The sequence below is a fragment of the Synchiropus splendidus genome, chromosome 3 (assembly GCF_027744825.2).
Source record: "Synchiropus splendidus isolate RoL2022-P1 chromosome 3, RoL_Sspl_1.0, whole genome shotgun sequence".
NCBI lineage: Eukaryota > Metazoa > Chordata > Actinopteri > Syngnathiformes > Callionymidae > Synchiropus > Synchiropus splendidus.
Genome location: NC_071336.1, coordinates 13,728,164 through 13,755,300, shown reverse-complemented (window position 1 = coordinate 13,755,300; position 27,137 = coordinate 13,728,164). Strand labels below are relative to the sequence as shown.

The window sequence follows — 27,137 nt, the reverse complement described above, 5'->3', positions numbered from 1 at the left end:
CTTGTCTGTTTCGAGACACCAGCGTCTCCTTCTGCTTTGTTTCTAGAGTCAGTCTTCCTGCTCTCAGTTTAAATAACACGTCTGTGGATTAAGGATGGGATGAGAAGCTACACGCTTGCGCTACATGTGGGACGAAAGTATAACAAAGTGCTTGATGTTCTGAATGAAATACCACCAACACATTCTGAAGATAAAGATTAATGATGAAAAAAAACCTGAGACTGCTTCAGACTGCGTCACTGATGAGATCTTTTACCTAAATCCAATATCTCCACCAGTCTATTCACCCGACCAGCCTGGCTCTACTTAGATGACGTTGCTGCTGTCCAAACTTCTCTGAGCGTACTCAACTTCGGGAGAGCTTTTGGTTAAATGATTTTCATCATTGTGATTTATTTTTCCCACAAAAATGCTCTGGCTGATAGAGCAAGGCAAAGGGATTCGGCTTCACTTTGATCAAATCATGCGGTACACACACAAGGCAAGTGGAAGCATCTCAAGCCAAAAATAAATAAAACCCCAGACTCAGATATGAATTGAACAGGAATCTGACAAATGAAGCAAAACAAGGGTTTTCTCGACTCCTAAACTACCTTACTTCTGATGTCCCATTAGCTAAAACACAGACTTGTTTCCTCTGTTTATTTATGTGGTAACGTTGTAGTAGTTACGTAGTAACAGTGCATCTCTTATTATTAGATGCTCACAGAAAACTGATCACTCACTCACTCATTCACTCACTCCACCAAACCAACCTCTTCGAAAGAAAAACACGTAGACCAAACAACGAGCGATTGCTTTCTCTCTTTGTTCATTTTCACATCTGCCCTGTCAACACGTTCTCATCCATTCATGCAGGCTGCGTCAGAAGGCGCGACAGATTGTGGACGATGAGAGGAAGTGTGAGGGGAAGAGAGCGGAGAGTGACAACCTGTTGTCTGTCATTCATTATTTTTCATCTCAAAAATTCTCTTTAGGCATCATCCTTCTTCCTCTTTCTTCTTTGCTGTCATTTCTGTCTTTTTGGGTGGAAGAGAGACATTCTACGTTGCCATGGCAACAGCATACAGGCAGCGGGCTACCTGGTTCCAGTTTTATAGAGACAGAAGGTGAGCCAGCGACTGCAAAAGGAGTACATAGGCACTCTAATGCAATATCATCATCATAACTGCAAGAAAACTTTAAATTATTTATATCTTCATAGAACTGCAATATTTAATGGCACAAATAAAACAATATGCCCTGTCCAGTGTGAATAACATTTATATATGGTCTGCAAAAACAGTCAATACCAAGTGGTGCTTGTTTGCGGGCTGGACTTACAGGAGCTTAGGGACATTATAGAAATGCAGTCTCAGAACAAAGGGTGACGCACAAAGTGAACAGTATGAGCCCACTCACAGTTAAACTACATTCTTATTTGGAACTTCTTCCTAAAAAGAGTACGCTCTCTCTCTCCCGACACCACAGGCAAGTGTCGGTACACCTGACCTCCTCCTCCTACAAACAGTAGGTGCTGGGCGCGGAGCACCAGAGACAGACGCTGAGGCTGAGCGTGGTTAAAAAATAAATGAAAAAATTCAGATGAATTATTTGTGTGAAGAAGCCTCCAATGACAAAGCAGTTGCTGTGCCAAAATCCAGAAGATACACACACATATGTGCAGACACAGTAAACACGCAGGCTCTGGAGCAGCAGTGTCAGAACGATGTTTCTGGAGATGACCACTGCATACTAACAGCTTTGACAGCGCGCGCACACACACACACACACACACAGGGCTAGTCGAGAAGGGCGAGGGCGATAGCCGATGTGATCATAGGACAGAATGCCCTCCATGTCAGCGCCAGCATTTGCTGCAGTCGAACAGTTTCTAGCTGGAGTGTGTTTCAATGTGTCGGAGGATAAGATGAAACACGAGCTCTGACCTTTGATAAGTCACAACGGTGTGCACAAACTGATACCGTACATAGAAATTCGGGGTGGGATTTGATTTAAAAAAATTAAAAAATAAATTATAATATAATAATAAAAAATAATTAATTAGAGAATCTGTGATGAATTAATCTCAATTAATTGCAGCTTAATCGTATAAGAATATTTGCCACAAGAAGCCACATTTTTCAATTTGAATGAATTTGGTACATTACTGAATCAAATGCAAATACATACATTTAAACAACAAAATCTTGTTTATTTTGCATCACTTTGACAATGGCACAATGAATCACAATGGTGGCTATATTCAAGTTTTTATATCACCTTATTTCAACTAAAGCTCTTTTAATGTCTGTATAAGAATTTCAATTTTATAAGAAGTTCAAGTACATTCAGAGTAGTGGAAATCCTGGTCATTGTGTAGTGAAAAACATCCCTGAACCAAAGCAAACAGATGCCTTTGTTTGTTTTCAGGGATTCCTCCATGTTTGTTGTTGTTGTTATTATATATGTGTGTATATATATATATATATATATATATATATATATATATATATATATATATATATATATACATACATATATATATATATATATATATATATATATATATAAATATTGCACAATCTGTATATATATATATATATATATATTGCATTATTTTGTTGTAATTAATTAATCGCAATGAACTTGTTGAAGTCCCACCACTAATAGAAATATTGGAGCTAAAGCAGAACAGTGTTCAATCTGTAAACTATATAAGTCAGATTGGTTGAAAGGCCTCTGCATGTTGATGATTTATGCGCAGGTATTCTGCCTCTGGCAGTGATCAGGATTTTGGCTAGCGATCCATTCTTTTGGCAGATGATGTAACGTCCGCTTTAACTGCTGCACATTTATCTCGAGTGAAGTGGATGGGATGAAGATGAGCTTCTCGTCTGAGGCAAGAGCTAAATCACCTTTTGCTATTTATCCTGGATAAGTCAAAGAGAGCTGCATAAATATGGGACATGAATCAAATTTGAATCAGAGTTCAACACCAGAAGAACCGTGAGAAAAACAGCAATTCTGAAACTGAAATGCTGAAACTGATGAGGAATCATTAAAAAAAGTATATGAAGAGCAACACATCAGACTGACACGCCATGTATTAGCTAACACACTTCTGGGGAGGAAAGAATGCGGCCGTGGCCACTGGATGATTCAGGATCATCAATGTGCCAGTGGTGAGAAGGTGCCTCCAGCATCTCTTCAATCTGGAACGCTCTGCATATTATTCATTTGCATCTCAGGAGTGAAAACAGGGCTGTCATGCTCAATAAAGGGGCCAAAATGTTGAACCCAGTTCAAGAACAGAGGCTGAACCAAATCACCGTTTCTATTCTGTTTCTATCTAGTAGCAGTAAATAATAGTTTAAAGAAAATGCTCACAAGTTTTTTTTGTTTGTTTTCTGTGATAATGGTCAAGATACATGAATGATCCAACTCCACTTCATAATACAAAATACATCGTTTTTCACCGTGGATTACCAACATAATATGTCTTTACAAGGAGTGGGGCTCTAAAAAATAAAATGAAATAATGATCATAATAATTCTGGGTTTTAAAATTAACCACGATCTAATTGCATTTTAAACTTTCACACTAACTCGAAGATGAATCTGTACACATAAGCTTTAAACAGTGCTCCCAAAATGAGCACACTCCCTGCAGCCCAAAACAACTTTTTTGAGCTTCCACCCTGAAGCTTTTTCAACTGAAATTCTCTGCCCGTCAGTGCAGTCTCATTTACTCTGCTTCATCATGGATCATGGACATCACATAGCAACAGGACACGGTACTCTGAAAAACGCTCCCTGCCAAAACAGTTTATATGTGATTAATAAGTGTTATTTGCATCAATGAAGTACTTCTGTCAATCAAAAATAATGAAATCCGAATGATCCCTGTCTTGATCCCTATCTATCTTTTTCATTATTTTCCTCCAGATTAACTGTACATGAAAAACTACATGTGAACACTTATCTTACTCAGCCAAGCTACAGTGACATGGAGAGGAGTGGGTCAAGGTTTCGGTGTGCTTGAAGTGGTTAAAAGTGAAATTATGAAACGGTGGCAATTACACGAAAATGCCGCGAAACGGACCAACAAGATGAACATTGTTGCAGTTTCTCCAGCTCAACACCTTATGTACACAATAGAATCCTGAACGTGAACAGTAGGGTGTTATACTTGGAGCACGATTACCAAGTATTTGTGAATATGCAGACAAAGCACATGTGAGAAAATGAGGTTGCTATCCTCCGAGTCGGATGGGTGGACTTAATCACAGCTCCTACTTCCCAGGTAACAGGAACGCAGCATTTTAATGTTAACTTCATTCACAGCTCCAATTGTTGTAGTGCTTTATGGGCAATGCCGTACGGTTATTAGTCGTGCATTGAAGCAGTGGCAATATGCCATGCTCATCCTGAAAACAAGTGGAAGGCCATGCATAATTCTATCCCTGGCTGTACAGGGCAGTTCTCTAAAAGATTGTTACTCTAGCTACCTGTGACCTTTAAAACACATGTCAAAGTCAACAGCGAGTCCATGTCAGAAATCAGTTGATTCTTCAACTGAACGACGACCTCAGTAATCAGATCACGTTTCTCCACCAGAAATATGTTTTATAAACATTTGATAAGCAGAGTCACATCAGAGGCAGGCTGCCAGAGGCATCTGTTTACATGCATATTTTTAAGACCCAAAATCTTCTCTGCTTAACTTTCCTGGCTTGGTTTCAGTCGAGCGCTGGTCATGAAGAATTTATGAACTCTCCACTTTACTATTCAAACTCGGAGCAGAGATTTAATTTATATTTCCCAGGCATTTTTTTTGGTCAATGATAGCGACTTTATACATTTATCTCAAAGAATGACTCATACACACATCGACATATTACACTACATCATGTGTGTGGACTCACTTGTGATGTCAGGTGGGTTGCTGTTTGCTGGAGTGCGTCTTCCCTGGTGCCACCGGGGTTTCTCTGCTACCGGTGGTCCAGCGGCAGCAGTGGTGGCTGTGCTGTTGCTGCTGATACTACTCCAGCCCAATAGGGGGCGCTCAGACTCACAGGGGGATGGGGAAGGGGAAGGAGATGGGTTGGTCACAGACCTCAGTCCAAACACAGAGGAGGTGGTCTCATCTTCATAGAGCTGTTTGGAGGCCGGCTGAAAAAAGACATTTTCTCTTTCATTAAAACTTCAAACGACTATGAGCAGATAAAAGCTCTATTCAGATTAAAAATAACAAGAGCAAAAGAGCATCAACGAGAAAAAAAAATGTTAATAGGCACCGAATATTGTAATTTAGCTCTCAGTTAATAGTGTGAGAGGGAAATAAAACCAGCAATAGCGCGAGGATTTCAGTGATTTCTATTGAAAGGGCGCATGAATTGAACATTGAATTAAATGGAGAGATTAAGCGATTTCAAATCCCATTACTCAGTTGACAAAATTATGGCTCTGGAAGAAATTTTGAAAATGTAACGGCAGTATTGTTTTGTTCAACAATTCGGCCACACACATCAGAAGCCATTAGGCAACATATTTTGAGATGATCAGACAATAAATGGAACAGAGGAAAGAAGTGATGAATAACAATAGAGGGGCTGATTTACTCATTTCTGTGTATGCAACAGCCAAGACTTCCAGTGTGTGAGGCAGAACCAGGACTCGCATGCAACTTAAAATAGAACAGATCATAGATTGTGTGTTCCTCTGGTTTTCACAGCAAGGCGATTTTGGGCAGACGCAAGCGCACAACAAAGACCTGACTTCAGCGGCCACTTTCTCATGCCGCGAATAGCTGGGCTGACTTGATGAGGCCACTGAGCCTGACTGCTGCAGTTGATAAGTTGTGTTCCATGAAGTCAAAAACTCTGGTTTCTTTCCACTTTAGCCAGCATACATGACCAGATGCTCCCGTATGATATTGAAGGTGGAATCTTGAGAACAAAAAGTGTAGTAAAAACTATTTCTGAGCCGGGACATCTCCTCACTAAAATCGAATCATGCAGATGTGTAAAAACCGATGGCATGTACCTCGAGAACAAGCAACATGAACACACAATTTCAACATGCTAAGGTCTGATAACTCTGATAGCAGGTGGGGAATCAAATATTTTTTGCATTTGTCCTCCTCAGAAACTCTTTATTGCGTGTAAACAAAGCAAACTTTTGAAAGACACAAACCAGTGTACTGTAAAAACATTTTCAAAACATTAAATTAGGAGCAGATGAGGAAAGCTTAGTGACAACAAGGGTTTCTATCACTCCCATTCAAAAAGCTAGCAAGGCAATGTGTTTGAAGAGATGCGCACAAATGGTGATTTTGTGGCCCGTATGTTATTTTACACTGATTTATGGGAAGAAACACAGTACACTGGGTGCAGTCCTACATTTCTTGAGTTGCATTTCAACACACCACTTTGTTACAACACCCGAACAGCTCAGAGCTCATAGACAACAATTCACACACACCTCTGCCGGCAATTATTATGGTTTCGGACTGTGGAAACCGAAAACTCACACAGGCACAAAAGAGTACACCAACTCTAAACAAAGACAGGTTGGACTCAAGTTGGACTCAAACCAGCGATGCTGTTGCAGTGAGGGTGTAGCACTCGCCGCTACTGCACCGTGTTACACTGTCAGAGCAGTCGGCAGACGAGCATCAGCAGCATCGCTGGCTTCACCCTGGTGTTGGAATCGTCCCTGTGAGGGAGGCAGCAGCTGTCAGCTGCCTCATTTTTAGGATAACTACTCAGTCTAAGTCCCATTTAGCAGGCTGCGGAACATTTTGGGCAAAGAAACCTGTTTCAGTTGATGCAGCAATTCTGTTGATGGGCCTCTCACAAATTCAGATTGAAATCAGTCCAAGTTGAGAAAGACATTAAGATAACAGAGGCGGTCAACAGCATGAAGAACAAAGTAACGTAAAGTAAGTAGAGAATCGCTGTAAGCGCGTTGCAGGCGAGTCCCACAGGTGGATCATCGAGAGCACGTAATCACACAGTTCTCCAACACTATCACAGACGTAAGAAGCCATCAGAGACGACAGAGTTTCAGCCCCCAACATTACAACTTGAGCATTAGTTTTATAACATGAACTGATACCCCATGGAAAATGGTTAGAACGCCAACCCTCACGAGTGCATGAATCATTTGCTCTTGCTTCTTTGATCAAGATTAGATCCATCTGGAAGATGATAAATCGCTTGGCAGAACTTTTTAGAAGTCCGCTGACAATGAATAATGGTGACTCATTTTTTAAAAAGTCCACAAGAGGGAATTCACTTTCTCGATGTTAACTTTATCTCAGAGCTTTTAAGAAGCTCACTGCGATTCACACATTTGCTCATTAAAAAAAGGGAAAAAAAGATCAAAGTAGTGGTGTCGTCTGCTCTGGGTGTTTAGAAGCAGTAATTTGTTTTTTCTAATCTTCTATTAAGGCCTCGGTGAACAGAAGCCTTTCAATATTCTGGTCGTGCTTATACAGAATTGTATTCATCACAACTGTGCAATGATTTGATGGCAACTTTAACTGTTCTTTTACAATACAATGTGCACAGATGTCATTAATAACAGATAAATACTAAGATCTTAATGTGAGACACTGTATTATCGCCAGAGGCTGAGCAGTGTTGTCATCGGCAGCACACTGTCCTGACGCCCTGCAGAGTCGGTGTGAGCACGGCAGCGTGTGTGATGATATTTACCAGGAAGATGAAGTCAGGCCTCTTGTTGTTGAGGGAGATGGGGGATCGGCTGAGCGTGGTGGACGTCTCGTCAGAGCTGAGCGAGGACGGACAGCGGAAGGTCTGACCAGTCAGTTTGCTGTCATACAGCTGCTCCTCAAAGTCTGCACATGTTCACAGTGAAAGAAGAAGGGGCACACATTAGCATCGCCTTTCCACAAGACACGCACCGGCACACACCACCTATCATAGTCAGAAGGAAGAGATAATCCAGCAGCAGCTTTGCATCATCCTGCACTTTCTCCGATGGAACCCGTGGTGCAACCTCTGCAGGAGGACTGGTGGAAGTTGCTAAAAAGGAAAAAGTCTCTCTTCTCTTCACTTATTCTGAACTTCAAGTCTCTTCTCATGTCTCAGTCTCAAGCTCTGACTGCTTCTCATGGTTGCCAGCTTAGACGTCTCCCCCTCAGGCCATTGTAAACAGATTCCTAACCCTCACCCCCCACCACACACGCACATTCCCCCGAACAATCCCTCAGCCAATCCTTCACGACAAAACACACTCCTGACCCACTCCCCACTCATCCCTAAAGCCCCCCTATAACACGCTCTAACACACACATACACACCAGCACACACACACACACAAATCTGGCACCATCCTGCTGACGGCTTTAGTGGAACAGCAGCATCTGCGTGCTTTATTAAATACTCCGTTCAGCGTGCCCTCTTGGACAATATAGATTCCATCGGAGCGCAGTTGGGTTGCACAGCGACAGAAATTCAACCCTCAGCATCATCCCTGTGCAGCACAACACTCTAATATGCATTCTGATCTTGTCACACGGCAAAGTTTTGGTGTAGTGCTTCAAGGCACCGAGTCACACAAAATGTCAGGTAGTTCAAGAAAACGGCATCTGGGACAAAGTATCATGTCACGACTTAAAAACTGCCTGGCAGAAGCATAAAATGACAGCAGTCAGCCAGACAGAAGCAGAAGGCTGTGGCTAAACGTTTATTTACAGACGAAACACAGCACTGAGACATTTCTAACACGGTTCAAATGGTAAGTAAAGGCTAGAATTGAAACACAACTGAATCACAGTTAAAATAACATCCACAGTCCTGTCTAGCTTCGTGATCATCTGTGTATCAGAACAGAAAGAGACCATGTGAAAATATTGTAGCCCAGGTACCAGTTTCATTGGTGTTTCCCTGATGCATTTGCAGAAGTGGCATGCTTTCTCATTTGGAACTGATGGATTACCCGTGAACTTGAAGGCATTTCTTTTTATATTGCCTCCGAAATATATGATACATCCTCATATATTGCAGCCATCCATCGTTTGGCCAACACGGCTTGTACAGTACTTCATGAACATGGTAGAGGTGGGAGAAGTTCATTTGAATCAATCTAATATCAGACAAACTCTTTTATTTCAACTTGATCTGACGGATTGAAAGGGAGCAGAGAGAAGAACACTTCTAATCATTTCTGCCACTTATGATATGCATTTAATTTTCCCAGACAGATTGACAGATTTTTTCCCCCAGAGTCCTGTCAGTAAACTGAAGAGTGTTGGATACAGTAAGAGCATAGATGCTATTCACTTAAAGATTATGAGTGAATCATTAATTTTTTTTCACCATGTCATCACATTTCTTCGTCCAATAATGGATGACTTCAAAAGATTTCTAAACATGGAACTCTCAGTCATTGCTCCACATTTCTCACTTCTTTCAGCATCGCAGCAGTGGCCATGGTTTCTTAAATTTCCTCTGTACCAACTTGAAACCAAGGAGGAGAATGTATGCCTCTGCCTTCCTTTCCAGGAACTTCTTTCTCATTGCCACTTGCTTCTTCCTGACATTATAGACCTTTGGGGGCAATCGTGATCAAATGGAGTCCGGATCAGACAGGGCTCTAACAGAAACCTCTCTAACCAGCCATAGAGACATGAGAACCTTTATCTGACAGTTCAGCCTCTTTTCAACCACCATATTCTCTGTTCGTTTTTGCATTTCTTCCTCCATTTTTGATTTCATCAGATCAATTTTGGTTGAAATGAACCTCCTATTTTTGCTGTGAAATCTTCATAATAGTTACGAAACTGATGATTTTCCGATCAGTCGTTTTCTTGTTTCAGCCGACTCACCTACCACCGTTTTTGAACATGGTCGTGTCAGACCTTCGTTGTGGCAATATACTAGGTTGTCTTTCATCTGCTGGCTTTTGCAACTGCGCCATCTGGGGTCTTTGGTCCTAGTGACCTTCAACTTTTTAAATATGGATACAACTGTCATAAACAGCTTAAATTAACAAATGAATTAATTTGTATTTGCCCGCTGAACATTGCAGAAAAACTTAATGTTAAAGGTGAGTTGTTGTTTCTTTACCATCACGGCATTCCATCTTAAAACTAGCTGTGCATTATCCCTCAACATACATCTCCTATCTATAAGTACTATCATTCCAGTGGGACCGCGTAAGCAGCTACAAAAGCAGGAGGAGAGTTGATCAGTGGACAAAGCTGCTTTTATAGTGACCATGGTTTCATTGTATGTTGGTATGTCTTGGGCATCAGTCTAATGCAGAAACTGAGTCTTCAGGCAAGCATGTGACCTGAGGCTGCCATCTCATTGGTTTCTCTCTGATCGTGGGCTCAGAGTCAGATAGATTCTTCATCATATGAGACATTCAAAATGAAAACCACACACACAGAGCAAAGAAAGACGGTGAGAGATGCAGAGAAAAAAAACAGTTACACAGCTGCAAAACCCCATCTCACTGAGTTAGCTAGAGGAAAAACACCGGATCAGGCTAACCCAATTTGCAAATCTGAAGGACTCAACACATTCTGCCCAAAATAATGTGACAGTGTAAGATTTTCTGAAGCCTACATTGACGCGATGAGACGGAGAGCTTGGATAACCGCGGGATATTTCAGATTGCTTGCTTCAGGATGGAGGCTAATCATGACAACAGTAAAGTTTGACAGGGAACTTCAAAAGTACTGCAGAAAGACATGTGGTCCGTTCCTGGCCCTGATGGATTCCATCCCTTATTACTGATTATAAACTGACAACACCTCTTTTCACGCAAAATTTTCATGAAGTAAAGTGGGATTGTTAAGTTTAGTCATGTTTCCACCTTCCAAACACCCAGCATTGAGCATGACCTCAAGTAAAGCAAAAGGTGCCTTCATTATTTTTAAAAAAAGATTTCCTAATGAAGGACCATTTCTCAGACGCCCCATAAACCAGGAAAGCGATAACAAAGTGTTTTTAGATGTTGGTCTGCAGTTTGCCCACCCACCCCACCCACGGCGAGCAGCAGTAGTGGTTTTAATGCCGACATCAAACAATAACGGCTGCCAGCAGGAATATGTCAATGGCACATCATTATCTGGCCATTTATGTCACACAACTTGAGAGGTGCCTTGGAGAAGAGCACAAAACACCTCTGCTCACTTTTGGTGTCCATTTATGTGAATGATCAAAAGTCAAGATTTTCCTACGGCTGCAGTAAGAAGTGGCATGGAGGAAACAGGATTAGATTCTTGAGTTAGACGTTCCCCCACAGGATTATATAAATGTCCACAGGCGAAGGAGAACTATGATTCACAAGTACCTATTTTGGTGTTTGAGTGAGGGGCCCATTATCTGCATATGTATTTTAGAGATTGTTCTGAAGTGGCTGAAGTGTGCCATGTTTATCTTTAATCCCCGTGAGTCCTCAGGTTAGCTCATGATAGCATGGCTGTGTAATTGATCATTTCACCATAATATGAAAAGAGGGAAAGCATTTCACTACATCCTGCTTCATTCTGTCTAACACAAACAATTATTTTGGTAATTGACCAGTCACTGACTAACTAACTGACTGCTCTGAAAAAAAAAGGAATGGAAGTGTATGGCAAGATCGAAGTTATTCTCTGGTCCACTTTGCCTCATGACCCGGATCACACATATGCTGCACCTCAACTAAAATGATAAATAATGATTTGAGTTTCGACTACGTTTGTCGTGTAATTTATGATTTGCTCGTGAAAACACATTTATTTTTGTACAACAAATCAAAAGTCGGATGTACAGTGTGACATCACAGCAGAATCCGACAGCTACAGTGCTAAGGCAGATGCTAAAGGTGCTAAACTATCAAAGGTAGAAGACAGCAAACATACTAACTGTGACCCTGTGGAGTTTGTCCCGCATGCTGGCTCTCACCAGAGCGACTATCTGCGACCAGCATTGTACAGTAGTTCACGACTACATATCACACAAAACCTACAGCAACTTTTGCTGCTGGACGAACACAGTGCCCTCACAGCATCAGAATGTATCTTTCAAATTCACAGACATCATATGTGAGATCTATGGCATATTTCAAGCTAGATCAGAAAAGGACTTTCAACTCTCATTTGACTCATATTTTTTGTTCACTTAGGTCCCATGAGGCGGAGGTGGGCGTGACTTAGGCTCACCGTAGTCGATTATGGTAAACTATGCCAAGCAGTTGTTGCAGCAGTAATTCTGTCCTTATGCACTTTGGTGCGTACTTGAACCAGTGGAGTTGGAGATTTTTTACATCCTTTTTACACCCAATTCATCTTTAAATAGGAGGAGACTGATGACAGAGGTGTTATCCACACACAATGACAGCTAGGATATTCCTCCCTTTTATCTGACAGACATCATGGAGATGGGATGGTGAGCTAGGTCAGCCTCAATTTGTCATGTTTGAGACTCAACAAGTTTCAAATGCCAGAACACAATCCAAGATTGCATTGAACAGTTGGATCGGAAAGTTCACCGCTCTCTCGCCCAGACATGTCCACACATCAAACAAGATATTAGCTGGGTCTCCTGACTTCCTGCTCTTCAGAGGTGCCCTCACTTCCACCTCGATCACCATCTAAAGTACCTGATCAACCATCTCACCTCTACCATATATGTTTCATGACCTCTGCCAAGGAGTTCACGTTTTCACTAACATTGATTTGCTTCTTTGTTAGCAGCATGGATGAACTTTGATGAGATGAAAAGTGTTATTAGTCGACAGTTTAGTAATGCTCCGAATTAAACGTCCCACATGGTCTAATGAATGAATAGAAGCCCATGCAGTTCATGAGTCATGGCAGTGGTTTCATTGATTTGATGTATGCTGTGTTTAGAAAAAGACATGTGAAATTGCTCCATGGTGGATATATGTGTGGTGGGGTGTTTTTTTTTCAGTTATTACAGACTATGGTATGAAAACCATTATCAAAGAGCGAGCAGTGCTGCTTCCACATTCACGTCACTGACGTTAAACTGTAAGCAGCATTTACATTTATTGAAACTATTCCCTTTACCTTGCCTCCAGTATTGCAACAAACAGAGATTTAAAAAAAGTTTTCAAATATTATTTTTGATTTCTGTGATGTCATCGGATATCCCTGCTGCAACATTAAAAATAACTCCTAATGAACCGCTGCACAGAAACAGCAGGATCAGCTGGTTATTAAACTGTGCAGTCCCAGCCAGAAGTCTTCTGGTCCAGATTGCAGTGGCCTTAAGAAGTGAGGCATCAGCAAGAGTCCGCCGACACAGGGGGTAGACATGAAGCAGAGGAGTGGGAGGAAGAACCAGAGGCTAGAAAGAAGATGACAAGGATACACAGGAGGGAAGAGGAAAGGACAAGCGGGCAGAGACTGCAGATGGGGCAGACACACAGAGCCGAGAAATGAGATTAAGATTGGTTAAGGCTGGAGCTGGAATTGTGCGTCAATGTCCACCAGCGTGGATAAACAGACCTGGTCCTAAATAACCTCCAAATGTGGCTGTAACCAAATCCAGCAATAACATGCCCTGCATAGTTGAGGTTGAAGGTCCAAACAAAGCAGGTGAAATAAGAACCGGGCAGGCTGGGAGAGAGGCTAAATATTTGAAAAAAGAGAAGGGGAAAAGAAAGAGACACCAAACAGGATGGATGAGGAATAACAACTATGTTGAGGAATAAAGATTTAACTTGAGCCCGGGATGATTCACGTCTTAAAAAGAAAAAGTGATAGGAGAGGGTGAGTCAAGATTCTTTAAGATGTTACTGATAAACACAAAGTAGGTGGAGAAAATATAACATGGGACTGTGCAAGTGAAAACACACCCCACTGAGAGACCAATCTGTGGCAAACAAACAACTGACAAAACTGGCTGCACATTAAAAGTGGGCAGCTCAGGAGGAGCAAATATTAATCATCCCGCAGTGATTTTGATTCATCGCACGCCCCATCACAGACACAAGCAACCAGCAACTTTAAAAAAAATCTTTCTTCCATGGTTTAAAAAATGGTCTCTAATTACATTGTCGAAAAGTTTTCAAATCAAATGCATATTAACTATATTAGTGTGTTGGATGTGATGTTATACTGTAGATTGTAGCGCCGGATAAAAGACGTCATCTTCTGGCAGGTTTTGAAAACCATGGCTAGATAGAATTGTGCAACAACCTGGTGGCAGCGACTGACCAAGCTTGACCAGGAAGCGCAGAAAATGGTGGACTACAGTGTGAAGAGTGTTTCAGGAGGACTGAAAGTACGGTTTTCAAGATTACTTTCTTCAAGGGGATCCATTTTCATTTATTTGTTTTCCAAGTGAAGGATCAGGGGTAAAAGATTCACTGGAGCAGTTAATATTTCAGGTTGACAGCAGACAACATGGCAAAGAAAGGGACAATCTCTTCCTGATCTTTGCACGTTGACTGAAAAACATGAAGCAGGTAAAATTGGTTACCTTTGGCAAACGGTTAATGACCCCTTGAAAAGGATCCTGAACTAAAGCATTTGTCCGATGATTCAAAAGATTCAAAAAGATTTTTAGCCAATATTTTCTAGCATTGGGCCGGGACTGTGCATTGGCAGGTATGTTGCGATACGATAGTATCCAGAGTGGAGATACAATACATTATGATATATTGCGAAACTGTGACTTCAGAAAGAGCCATCATTTTTAGGTGCACATCATGTGCACGAAAACAAGTTTATTGTCACGATGTGAGTCCAGTTAAACTTCAGCTAAATTTCGGACTCTAACAGAGGAATAAAACGCAAATCAACACAGTAGCTTCAGTGTACAAAAAGAAAGCGTTAGTATCTTCTATTAAATGTTGATATAGCTGACATGACATATATCAGCAAAAATATCAATACAGTATCGCACAATCTAGTACCGCAATATTTGAGCATATAAATTATATTCTTACGCCTCTACACTGGGCACTGTACATAAAAATAGCTTCCAAGTCACTTGCTAATTGCTAATATTGAAACCTAGCGTTCTGCTGCCGAAACTAGTCAGTGAAATATGGACTTCATGTTCATAACTTCTGAATAGAGATACCTCTTGAAAATGTGTTCTACTCGTGTCTTTTTCACTCCAGCAAAACCAAATAAATCATTTGTGCATTCATGTTAAATACCCTATTTATATGTCAAGCTTAAAAGGAAACATTCAGTTTCCTGGAAGTTGAATTTCCTAGCTTCTTCTTCGTCAGTATATGTCCTTAAATTATAAAAGACAGAGACAATTATTTTTATTTTTATTATTTTAAGGATCAAAAATATCAGGTGCCCCCCTGTACATTCACCTTATCAAAACTGTCGCACATTAAAATTGTTTCGCCACAGTTGTGCCTATACTGAACTACATGCTGCACACTATGGCACACAACCTTAATCCTTCCTTGAACTAACTACTACGAGACTACACACACCACACAGCAGACATTCATCAAAATCATATCGAAATTGCCAGTCAGACGTTTCAGATCACAGTGGCTATGCATTAGTAGCGTTACAAGTTTACAGTCATGTAAACACACTTTCAACAAACAACGCATAGCAGTAAAAACTCACTAAAAATATTTGATCCGTTTTACCCACACCAATTAAGGAAGAAAAAGTCTATGAATAAGTTTAAAGTACAAAATTGACCAGTCAATCTACTCACATTCAGAAAACGAATCCAAACTGCTGCAGCAGAAGAGAGGAAGTAAACAGTAGTAGAGCCATGTGTCCGATAACAGTCGGGCTCCACCGACTGCATGACTGCAGGGCACTGTGGTGGGAAAGTGAGGGAGGGGATGCAATTGGAGTGAGGGGTGTAAAGGTATGCCAGGCACTCCCACTAATTTGTGCACAGACGCACACACACCCCTTAAGTGGAGCTTAACCTCCCCCTTCTTCTGACCAGACAAGCTGTCCGTGCACTCATGCATCACTAACCTGCATACTGTGGTCAGACATCTTCTCTTCCACTGTTTTTCTGCTGTTGCATGAAGGTGTGTCGCATTTGAATATCATATGATATGATATCCGATATGACTATTGGAGCAATACTCAATTATGGCTGCATTTTCTTGATGAACTTGTACTTCTTGTACAGAAGAGCCATTCAGCAATCCCTGCCAATATGTGACCCGCTCGTGTCAAATTTGGGTCACCCTTTATTCCTCTCTCCAGTGAGACGAAAGGGGTAAGAAAGAAATCCACAATGCTCGTCTTTCATTGCCGCCAGAGAATGTGTTTGTGTACATTTCTGCGCATTAACACGGAAGCATGTGAGTCCGCCCGCACCAATGTGCTCGCTGATAGAAGAAACACAATTGACTGGTGCAGTTCAGAGGCTGCTTGTGACCTAGAACGAGAGGTTAACTCCCAGTATTTGTGGATTAAACTGACACTTCATTTCTAGTGAAGGGAATCTTTTTTTATCCATATGGTCTGGTGTGTCATCAGTTTTCAGTCTCACTTAACATTTCTTTTTTTGTGAAGTAATGAACCTAGTTAAGGAGCTCTGCTTTGACAGCTTTTGCATGTGAAAACAAATAAGTCTGTATGGGATGAAGATGAACCTGCAGACTCATTTTTTGTAGTTGAGTAAAATCCACTGACTTGCAGATTGCAATCAAATGAATTCTCTTGCTCACATCCGTCTTTCTCTTGTCAGCTTCCAAAAGATGTCTTCGTGTCATGGAGTCTCAGTAAACTGTGTGAGCAGAGTTTAGCTGAAACTACTGTCAATGTCACCTCTTGCTGACTCACCTCAACTAATCCACCTAAAACAAAGGGGATCAGATTGACGTTCTGACATAGGTTACATGTGCTCATCGATTTCCACCGTAAATATGTATTTAAGCAGTTTAATGGAGGTCAGTCATGTGACCTGAGGCTGTTGCCCGCAATCCTGCCATCACTGCAGCACAGCCGTCACATGGCAAACTCCGAGATCATGAAATCAAAGCTAAAGACTTCAAAGGAAGTGGACGGTAAGTGATTCAGCAGCAGTGGAAGCAAAGATTCTAGTCAATGTTCAATAAATAAAATATAAATCATGAATAAATATTACAGTGAAGTACTTGGGAAATTTGACCAAACCGACAGGCTTTTCTGACTCACTGGGGGATGTGGGAGGTTGGTGGTGAGGGCTGCACAGGTAATGAAGCTGCCGACTGAAAGACTTCGGGCCTTTGAGCTTGTTATATCTGGCCATGATGGTAGCGAATGTTCAGCTAGCCAGCTGAGTAGTGGCAGGCTGAAGAGGCTTCATGAAACAGTGTCGTCTGTTGTGTAGTCTCAGTGTAGTGTAGTCTCTGTGAGACAGTGTAGTCTCACAGCCTCCAATAAATTTGGATATGAACAACCATTTCAATGGAACCTCACATCATTTTCAAACCAACGGCACCATCTAGAGAGCTCCGAAAATGACACTTTCATCATCCCATCACTAAAGCTGACAAAACAGCTCACTCCATCACATGGACTGAAGATAATAGCAAAAGTAGCATTACTTCTGAAAAAACTGACTCAGCACATTGCTCAGTTGAGTCAAGTGGGTCTGGTGGTTAGTTGACTATATCTGTCTAAGAGCTTGTCTGAGAGTGGTACTGAATAATGATGAACTCATGAGGCTTCATGAAACAGTGTCCTCATTTTCAGCGCCCACTAGATGGCACTCTCTGCTCCAAAATCTTTGTATTTGAACAGCCATTTGATTAAATTATCAAACCCTTTCAAACCAAGAGCTCCATTTACTGAGCTACTGTATCATGAAGCCTCACGGCGCATCACTAGTATTGACAGATAGGGGCAACATGCACACGTTCCTGCGTGTGGATGGGAAAGAGGCTAGAGGAAACAAGGCTTCATGAGTGTTCTGATGAGGAGTTTGATTGAAACTTATGTTCAAATCCAAACTTTTTAGAGCAGACAGCGCCATCTACTGGACTCTTGAAACTAGAAACTTAATTTCATTTCCTGCAGATGCAGTGCTTATCTGACAACTGTATAATGCAATGTTTTGTCACCGTCGCACATGGAATTTTGCGTTGAATGTTTTTCTTACTAGTCATGAAACAAGCCAGAAAGTCTTGTCTTTGTCCCACTGCTTTGTAGCTCGGCAGGTTAGCCTAATAGCTGAAGCACAATATTGAAGAATGTCACACTTCCAGCTGGAATTGTAAACTGTAAAATAAATCTCGGGCAAAGACTGGAGACAAATGAGTTTGTCTCGCTTGATTTGTTATGATGCAGCTCTGACAAAACAGCTTGCAAGGGGAAAATCTAAAAGAGATAAACAGACAGACATTTGCGGCGAAAACGGCGGCACAAAGGTTCAGAAAACAAACACATTTCCTTCGGCATCAATCCCGGCTAAACAGAGGGCAACGCTCTCCCACCACCTTAAGTTCTGAAGCCCAAAACGTATTTAAAATCAGATGCAGACATGCAATTAAAATAAAACTGACTCCCACAGTGTTTGTTACTAGACGCTTTAATTGAATTACTCCAATCTTAGATTTCCGTTGTCAATTTTTCATCATGTGTTTTGAAGTGTCCAGATTTGCTTTGAAAAGTAAATGAGTCAATTCAGACAGCTAAATCTGACTTGCCGACTGACGGCTTATTTTATTGCTCTTTTCTGCCGTGTCATATGTTGTCATGCTTGGGAATTTCATTCATATTTCATATTATTGAAGCTACATGAGACGAGAGGAACGGGACACCGTGGACAGGTCTCAAGTCCATCGCAGGACTTCTGTGGCCCTGTGTTGTATTGTTATTAGAGCATTAAAACAATCCTAATGTTACAGGTGTTAGTGTTCTTCCTGGTCACTGCTTAAAATTGATTTAGATTTTCCTCTCATGGACACTGTCCCCCCTTTCACTTCATAGTACTTTCAGTTTTGATGCCAGGATTATTTGGCATCACACACTGTGCGAGGATGCAAAACACTTTCAACTTTCAAATAATTTGGTTAAGTGCAAGAACGGAACATATTTATTCAATGGATCAACTCGAAACCTGGTGAAACCAAAGGAGCTGAGGTGTGTCATGATGTTTGAACTATGGAATTAGGGTTTTTCACGGCGACCCCACTCCATGTCCTCCACTTGAATCCATGATCTTTCTAATCCCCTCTGATGTCATTGACAGTGGGCATGGTCCTCCTTGGAAAAACTCAATAGGAATACACAGAGAAGCTTGCTCTCTGAATAGATCCACATTGTCGAGAAAAAGAGACACTTAAGGACTGGATTGGCCCATTTAATTCTTCCTGTGTTCCCCCACATCAGCATTGTATCGCTGCACCTCAGTGATAAGTGCTATTGACCACACCTTATCCGCCAGCGGGTGCAACCTTCTGACACAATTACACGGATGCAGTGACATTTAGGATTGAAGCACTTGCAGTCAGTGACTCCACCGCCGCTGGCATCAACCCCAGCATGCTTTGAAACACAAGTTTTAGCCATGAATTTCACATCACCATGAGTTGTCTGCAAGATGCTTCTGTACCATGAGAGTGCTGCAGCAGAGGCTGAGATCCAGTGAAATAAAACAAAGCCATTAATCCAGAGGGGAGAGGAGATAATAGCTATAAAATGCTAAAATAAAATGACAAATGGCAGCAGAACTGCAGATATGGAAGCAGCTAATGCGCCTGCTGCAGTGAGATCCAGGCTTCGACCATAAAATGGAACTGTAAAGACGAATGTGCGATGGCGTTACCCCGGACCTCCACTCAAATAAACGCATGTGCTGACTCAGTCCACTAACAGGCTGCCATAGGAATAGCTGACTTGGCTCAATTTGAAAACAGAAAAAAAAATATTTGAAACATAAGATCGATTACTTTACACAAGCAGATTGTACACACAACACATTTCCCTCAATGGCTTATCAAAACACACAACATCATCTCTGGCAATGATCTCCCAGGCACACTGCATAGGGACAGGATGGTGATGTGTACCGTTGGTACATATAGAGGTATTCAGTTAGATGGCCGTACCAGCCGGTGAGGCACATTTAACATTTTATATTTTTTTATTTTACGATAATAAACGTTTAACTTGTTGTCATTGTTCTTCATAGCAAACAATGAAAGATGTGTCTCAAAAATATCCACTGATATTAAGACATTTATATTTAAACATATTCGTGTTGCATTTATTTTCTGATCTTTTGTTCTTCTTATTGAACAGTCTTCTTAACATACTGTATTGTTCCCTCATTTATTAATTTCCTCATTCTTTTCTACTGTATTTCTTATTGAATAAGTATTTTTTGATCACCAGTAAAGTGCAGATTCAATCTTCCACCAGCACTTTATTTTTCTTGTTTTTTTCTGTGTGGTGATTTTTATTGAATTGGCTGAATTATTGTTGAAAAAAAATCCAGCTTTTTTATATTTTTAGAAAAAAAAGTTTAATGTAAAAAATAGATAGATGCTTTTGTGATTCACTGCGGCGTAAACACAGCCAACATCAGTTAAGAGTGATGCAGAGGAGCCAATAGTGTGAACTTAAAAGTAAGAGAAGATGCTTTTGTTGATCAATATCAATTTAGCTGATCAATATAAGTAGTAACCTTTTTGCTGAGATACAAGTCTACTGAAATGAGGAGAGCTCGCAGTTTTGCTAGTAAATAAATGCTGCCAGCAATAATGTGTAAACTATTTTGGTATAGTACTGTACATATATATATATATATATATATATATATATATATATATATATATATATATATATTCTTATACTTCAAAGAACAGCAAGTGAAGTGTGCTTATATGCACTGCGCAAGATGAGTATTTAAAGGCACACTTTAATGTCTATCAACATGTTATGTTATGGCAAAATCTAAAGACCGTTGGTACATCACGTACGTACACATAGTAACAGCATGATGCCAGAACAAATATTGAACATCCTGAACTAACCTGATCCAAAAAAGACGCCAACCATCTTTCATTTATCAAACCAGGGCTTCATCATAACTGATTAGATTTACACTCTCAAGGGCAAATACAGAATAACAGACTGTGAGGGAACTTTGTAAGTCAAAGCTTATGATTCATGAGAAAGAATGTTTTAAATGGTTCACTTGCATCAGACCAATGAATGAAAGTTAAAGGAAAAACAGACCGAGCTCCTAAAGTCGTCTGATGTCGGATTTTCATTGGCTATGCTGAAAAGAGTTGAAAATACAGGGGAAAAAAAACGCACTAGCTGAGGCAGGCATCTTAAAACCTTCTTAAAACGTTCTTCCTGCATCGTGTCCAAGGCGTGTTCAACGTGGAGATGTTCGCTGTAAGGGCTGCTTGAACCACCAGCTCTCCTCAGCGTAAAGGCTGAGGTCAGTGTGCAGGATCTTGACACCATTTCAGTCACGTGACTTTCAACCAAAGAGCGCCACCCACTGAGCAAAGAGGGCTATATTTTACGAAGGATCTCTTCTGTGATCTTGCTTTATGTAGACAAGACAGAAAGGTCCTCTGGTCACTTGAGGCTAGCTATAGATGACACATATCCACCAAACCAGTGATGAAAAATCCCACAGGCCACTAAACAGGAAACCTTTGTGGGACTGTCTTAAAAGCCACGTTTCATCAGCGCTCATCATTAATGAATTATGAATCAGTATTACACGCTAATGTTTCCCATCGTGAGCAGTCACTACCTCCACTGAGCAGAGGGTCAGAGCCAAGCCTCCTGTGGATGAGGTGGTAACAGTCATGAATATTTGAGATGACTTAATGGGTTGTCACGATATTGTCCAGCAAATATTTGGTCAGCTGTAATGGAAGTCACCAGTCAAAACGCGAGGTTCCCTGATATATACAGGCTCCCTGAAGGCCACTAGACATGCTTCTATCAAGCCACTCTTCAGAATCCTTCCCTTAAATCATCAGAGGCCGTATAAGCCAAAAAACTGGGATACATCGTAAAGCTAACAGCCTTATATAAAAATATAAGGATGTGAAAACTCAATTTATTTTATAACTGTGTACAAGGTGCCAAGCTTGGGGCAATGCTTAAAATACAGAGTTCCATTTGTTTGAGTGAGGAAATGGGAAATGTTTTTAGAATGCTGATAAGGAAACTTTTGTGGCGAGTAATTCCAACTAAAGTTGTTAAACACGAATTAAAAAAAGAGCAGTCCCACACTTCTGACCAGAAGCGCTGTCCAGAATAAGTGTGGCACATTCTATTAGCACCTTTACAGACGAAGTCTTATGGAAATTGGCTCCTATACGCATCACTAGTAAGGACAGTGAGACATATTGGCCCTTGAGCATACAACATCAGTATATGAGGTCATTTTGAAAATGTTTATTTATGAATTGAACTATGCCAACCGCTTTCTTTCAAATCTTTTTACAAAGTTGAAACATGCCGTTCTTAAGAGTGAGGAAAGAAACATACCTGTGGGCACCGAGAACAACACTGATTCTGATATACCAACGGTGATGGGCTGATGAGGCTTCATAAGACAGTGTCCTCATTTTCTGACATTAGATGCTCTTACTCTCTGATCTAAAAACTTTGGATGTGAACAACCACTTCAATGAATACTATTTTAAAGAGTGCGACCTACTGAGCTATGAAATTGAGGACACTGTTACCAACCGCATCGTCCTAAAGTGCTGTTTGAGTCACTTGTACAGGGTCAGATGGGTTCTGTAAGAACAATGGTTTTACAGTAAAACTCCTCACCCCACTTATTAGTCTGGGTTCAGAAAACACCCCAGTACTTTTTTGATAAGTTTATTCAGCCTCTTCCCTTGATTTTGCTCACATAAGGACCATGCTGAAGCCACCTTGAAGTGGTGTTGTTGTTGTCAAGAGCTTGTCAACAGTGTGTCGAGACCAGAACATACGGAGACCAAGACCAATCTGAAGGGCAAGACCAAGACCGAGACTAGACTGAAAACAGAAGAAAGTCCAATGAGAGCATTTTAGTTCTTGACTTAATTTGAAAAATTACTTCTATTTATTTTGGGTTTTTTTGTAGTAAAGGCTTTGTTTACCATCCACTCAAGGCAAAACATTAAAGCTTCATCCCAACGTTAACCCCGTCAAACGTCTAACAAGGCTGTTGGTCCCACTGCTCAGATCCCTGTCTCTACTCCAGACAGAGATCTGCCCGCTGCCAGTGAAGCTTGCTGAAATCTTAATAGCGAGAGGAAAGGTGAATCTCAGCAGAAGAAATTTAGATCCGTCGGACACGGAAGTATGACAGCTGACTTCATGAATATGGAGAGAAGAGTGTGGAAGAGCGAGAAGACAATGAATATTTTACAGAGCAGGGGCCAGTGGGAAACTGATGGTGAGGATGGTCGGAGTGCAGCTACTCCTTCAGTGTTACGTAACAACAGCCAGACAGATGGACAAGCACAATATGAATGGACATCCGTGGACCAAATGAAAAACATACTGTCCATGAGACACGGAAAGGCACGCGCACACACTGAGGCGGTGATGAACACAGACGGCGGCAAAATGAATGGCTGCACGTATTCTGTTTGTCACACACTCCTATTGGTGTCCACCCACGACTCGCCATCTTTCGGGTTTATTTTCATCATAGACGAGATGCCACCGAGCCTGACACAAAAAAAACAGTCTGAAGGACGGTGACAGGTCTGGATGAAGATAAAAACACTCTCTGGTTCTTCTTGAAAGTAAAGCCAAACTGTGTTTCATAAAAAGTGAATCTTTAATATTCTATTGTTTTTTGGTATTTATTTATGTTAAAGTGGTGCACTTTCCATGCATAGTTCTTACTATATAATGATACCTGAGAGGAGTCGGCACAACTGAATGAAGTGCAGAGAGGATCTAAAAACATTGACAACTCTAAAAAGGAAGGACAGTAAGTCAAAAACTTGGTAGATATTAATGGACTCTCCCTGAATGTAGAAAAAAATGGTCTTTTCTGATCGAAATGTGAATGGTAACTTGTCCTTGATAATTAATGGAAAGAGACTTGATCAAGAATCAGAGGTGAAATTCCAGTATAGATGAGCAACTCACAAGGAAACAGCACATTACAAACAGCAGAATAAAAATATCAAGAGAGTTGTACATAATGAACAAATGCATGGTCTACTCGATGAAAGAGTGTTGAGCTGACCACTGTACTGCACTCAGACTCACTCACACTTACTCTACACAGCCCATATGAGGGGGAACACCTACCAAAGTAAGACCACTGCTTCTGCTACACAAAAATCATTCAAGGTAGAATACAGAGTTCATACGAATGAACTGAAATTCTCTGAGCTAGTAGAGAGACAAACACCGCTGGTCATGTTTAGAGCCAGAAACGGATCATCTTCAAAAACTGTTCAAACAAACACCTGATGAAGAGGAGCATAGAAGAAGAGGCAACTTCCACTGTAACAACCATATGCTAGTACCACACAGAGACAAGTGTACGCTGCAAAGCTGGGAGTGAAAATGTGCAACTCACTGCAAAAGGAAAGACACAGAAACAGCACCATTACGCTGGAACAGACTATAAGGATTTTTCAACGTGTAATGTGTATGAAAAAACTAAATCTTAAGGAAAGAAAACCACAACATGTACAAAAACCAACTTTTCTTTTGAATCAACAAGTGAAATACATGAATTTAAATGTGTTTTTGTTGTCATGGTGTTTAAAAAAAAAGTGCAACTTAATGGATCATCAGTCAAAAGGGGCGAGTCTGAATGAGTCACACAAAAAGGGAGAATGAAAGGGGTGGAACACAAAAATAGAACAAACCTGAGCTCAAACAGAGGCGCATGATTGCTCCAGTAATAATTTGCACTCAAAAAAGCAGCTTCTTGATTTAAAATAAAAATACCTAAATAGGTAAAAATGTAAACAGAAGACTTTGAAATCCTCCTTGCAGACAAGTGTGTCCGCCACTTCAGAGGACATTACGCGGACTTGCATTCTATTCCTGGAGCTCAAACTCCACCACTGACGTAGATCAAAAGCATCTGACTCTAACTGTGTTATTGATATTCCGAGGACTTGACCCGACAAGCGGGTCCTCACTTCCACACTTGCAACACGCAAACATATGACAGGCAGGACATATTGGAGGCAGGGAAAACAACACTGCAAGGTGAGTCTAACCCTGTTGGCACGGCTTGTTTTGGCTTCTAAACCCCAAAAACAAACAAGAAGAAAACAGCATGAGCCCAATATTGCAGTGAAAAGAAACACTCACACACATCTGCATGCTAACACGTTAAGGCAGCACACACCCATATCGGCGCAGTCCAGCACAACTCGCATGTAAACACTCTCCCACCCACCTCCGCCGCTGCCACCTTGTCTTACCCACCCACGTAAAACACTCACACCCACCACACAGACACACACACACACACACACAGACAGGTCTGTCTTCACGCTCCCGCTCTTTTTCCCTCCATCTGTCCTTACCTTGCAGCAGGCTCTGGAGGTTGAGCTGCGCTTGTTGGTGCAGCTCCTCGACACAGTCAGGCCTGCTCCAGGATCCGAACACGTTCACGCTCTGTTGCCATGGAGACCTGAAGTGAGCCGCACCGCTACCTCCTCCGCCAGCGCCACTGCTGCTGTGGTTGCCGTCGCCGAAGATGCTGCCGCTGCCTCCACGCCTGCCGCTCTCTGCCTCGAGACCACTGGTGCCTGGACGAGGAGGGAGGGAGGGAGGGAGGAGAGAAAAACGTTGAGAGCAAGTGATGGATGGACTGAGCGAGGGACAGAAATAAGCACGGAAAATAAGATTATTGAGTGTGAGATCGTACGGACGGGGGGGGAGAGATAGAAGCGGCTCTAAAATAGGGATGAATAGACGGGACTCATCAGATGTGAGATAAGAAACAACCAAATAAATGTAAACAAAAAACGTATTCATTTGCATATCTAACACTCAGGGATGTAGATTACATAACGCTGGTGTTGTCAGGGAGAACAAGGAGGGAAGGAGGGAGGAGTAGAGGGTGGAAGAGGAAAAGGGGAGGGGCGGGAAAGAGGTAGATTTGGAGGGAAAACAGAGCGAGAGAGCTTAATTAGGAGGGGAGAGAAGTTAGCTGATAGAAGCAGAGGGAGGAAGAAGAAGGGATTAGAGAGAAAAGGGATTGTGGCTCCAAAAAGAGGCATGGTAGGGACTGGAAGGACTTCATTTGGAAGAAGTGAGAAACTGGAGGAAAAAAAAGAGCAATGGCCTGAGAAAGAGGGAGAGAGAGCTGTCAGGCTCTGTCGCCATCAGACCTACAAACACAAACAGACAATCATAACAACTCAAGCCCAGCGGTGGCGAATGGCCGTTCAACGCCAACATGAGGGAGCAATCGCCACCGATCAGAGCTGATGGAATAATCTCAGACGTGGAGCAGCTGATAAAACATGACAAAGCAGGAACCATGAGCTGGGAAACTGGACTCCAGAGTTCCATTTCGACACGCTATTTCTGAAGAATCTAAATGCAGCGCATAAAGTCCAGAGACTTCTGGCACAAATTGGTCAACTCGGGATTGGAATCTGATCCTTGATCGCAAAGATCTCATTGGTAGTTGCTGCCATGGAGACAATACGCAACAAGTCACACCCCACACATTCACATGGGCGTCGATTCAGTGACAGACTCTGTAATAGGGATCCCACATGACTGCCCTTGTCAAGGTGCTGCTGCACTGACCATGACTCAGCCATCGGAGCAGGTCAGGAGACGTATTCTATACTCTATGGCGTCAGAAGTGGGATGACAAAGTGAGGCAAACGTGCATAGGACACTGGGATAATAGAAGTCCTCTGGGATGGACCTCAGATATCACGAAGCCAGACTTAGACTGATCTATGACGGACATGTATGTGTGTGCTCTTGTCTCAAGGAGACTTTGCAGGGAAAAGAGAGTGTGTTTCCTGCGGGGGGGAAAGAGTTGTGACAGAGCACCATCAGAAAGTGGAGCACGGGCTGATACAACAGCTAAAGGATGAAATGCTTTAAGTGTGGATGGTGTTTCATGAAGGATGAGTGAGTTGGGTTCGCTTCCCAATGGCACTGTCATAAGGTTGAACATGGGTACTGTGCACCAGATAGACCAACTACTCAATACTCTGATGCTGCCTTCCCAAAGATAGACTTGTAAAGGTGG

At 41.7% G+C, this 27,137-nt stretch overlaps 1 protein-coding gene across 3 annotated transcripts in view; it reads right to left on the bottom strand.

The window, feature by feature from the left end:
* nhsl2 (NHS-like 2) overlaps nt 1–27,137 on the bottom strand; it is a 98,050-nt gene that overhangs the window by 10,309 nt on the left and 60,604 nt on the right. For all 3 annotated transcript variants that reach the window (XM_053858878.1, XM_053858879.1, XM_053858880.1), the window contains exons 2-4: nt 25,444–25,668; nt 7,704–7,846; nt 4,908–5,154 (exon numbers count right to left, since the gene is read on the bottom strand). In XM_053858878.1, coding sequence (XP_053714853.1) covers nt 4,908–5,154; nt 7,704–7,846; nt 25,444–25,668 — 615 coding nt within the window. The remainder of the gene's footprint in view (nt 1–4,907; nt 5,155–7,703; nt 7,847–25,443; nt 25,669–27,137) is intronic.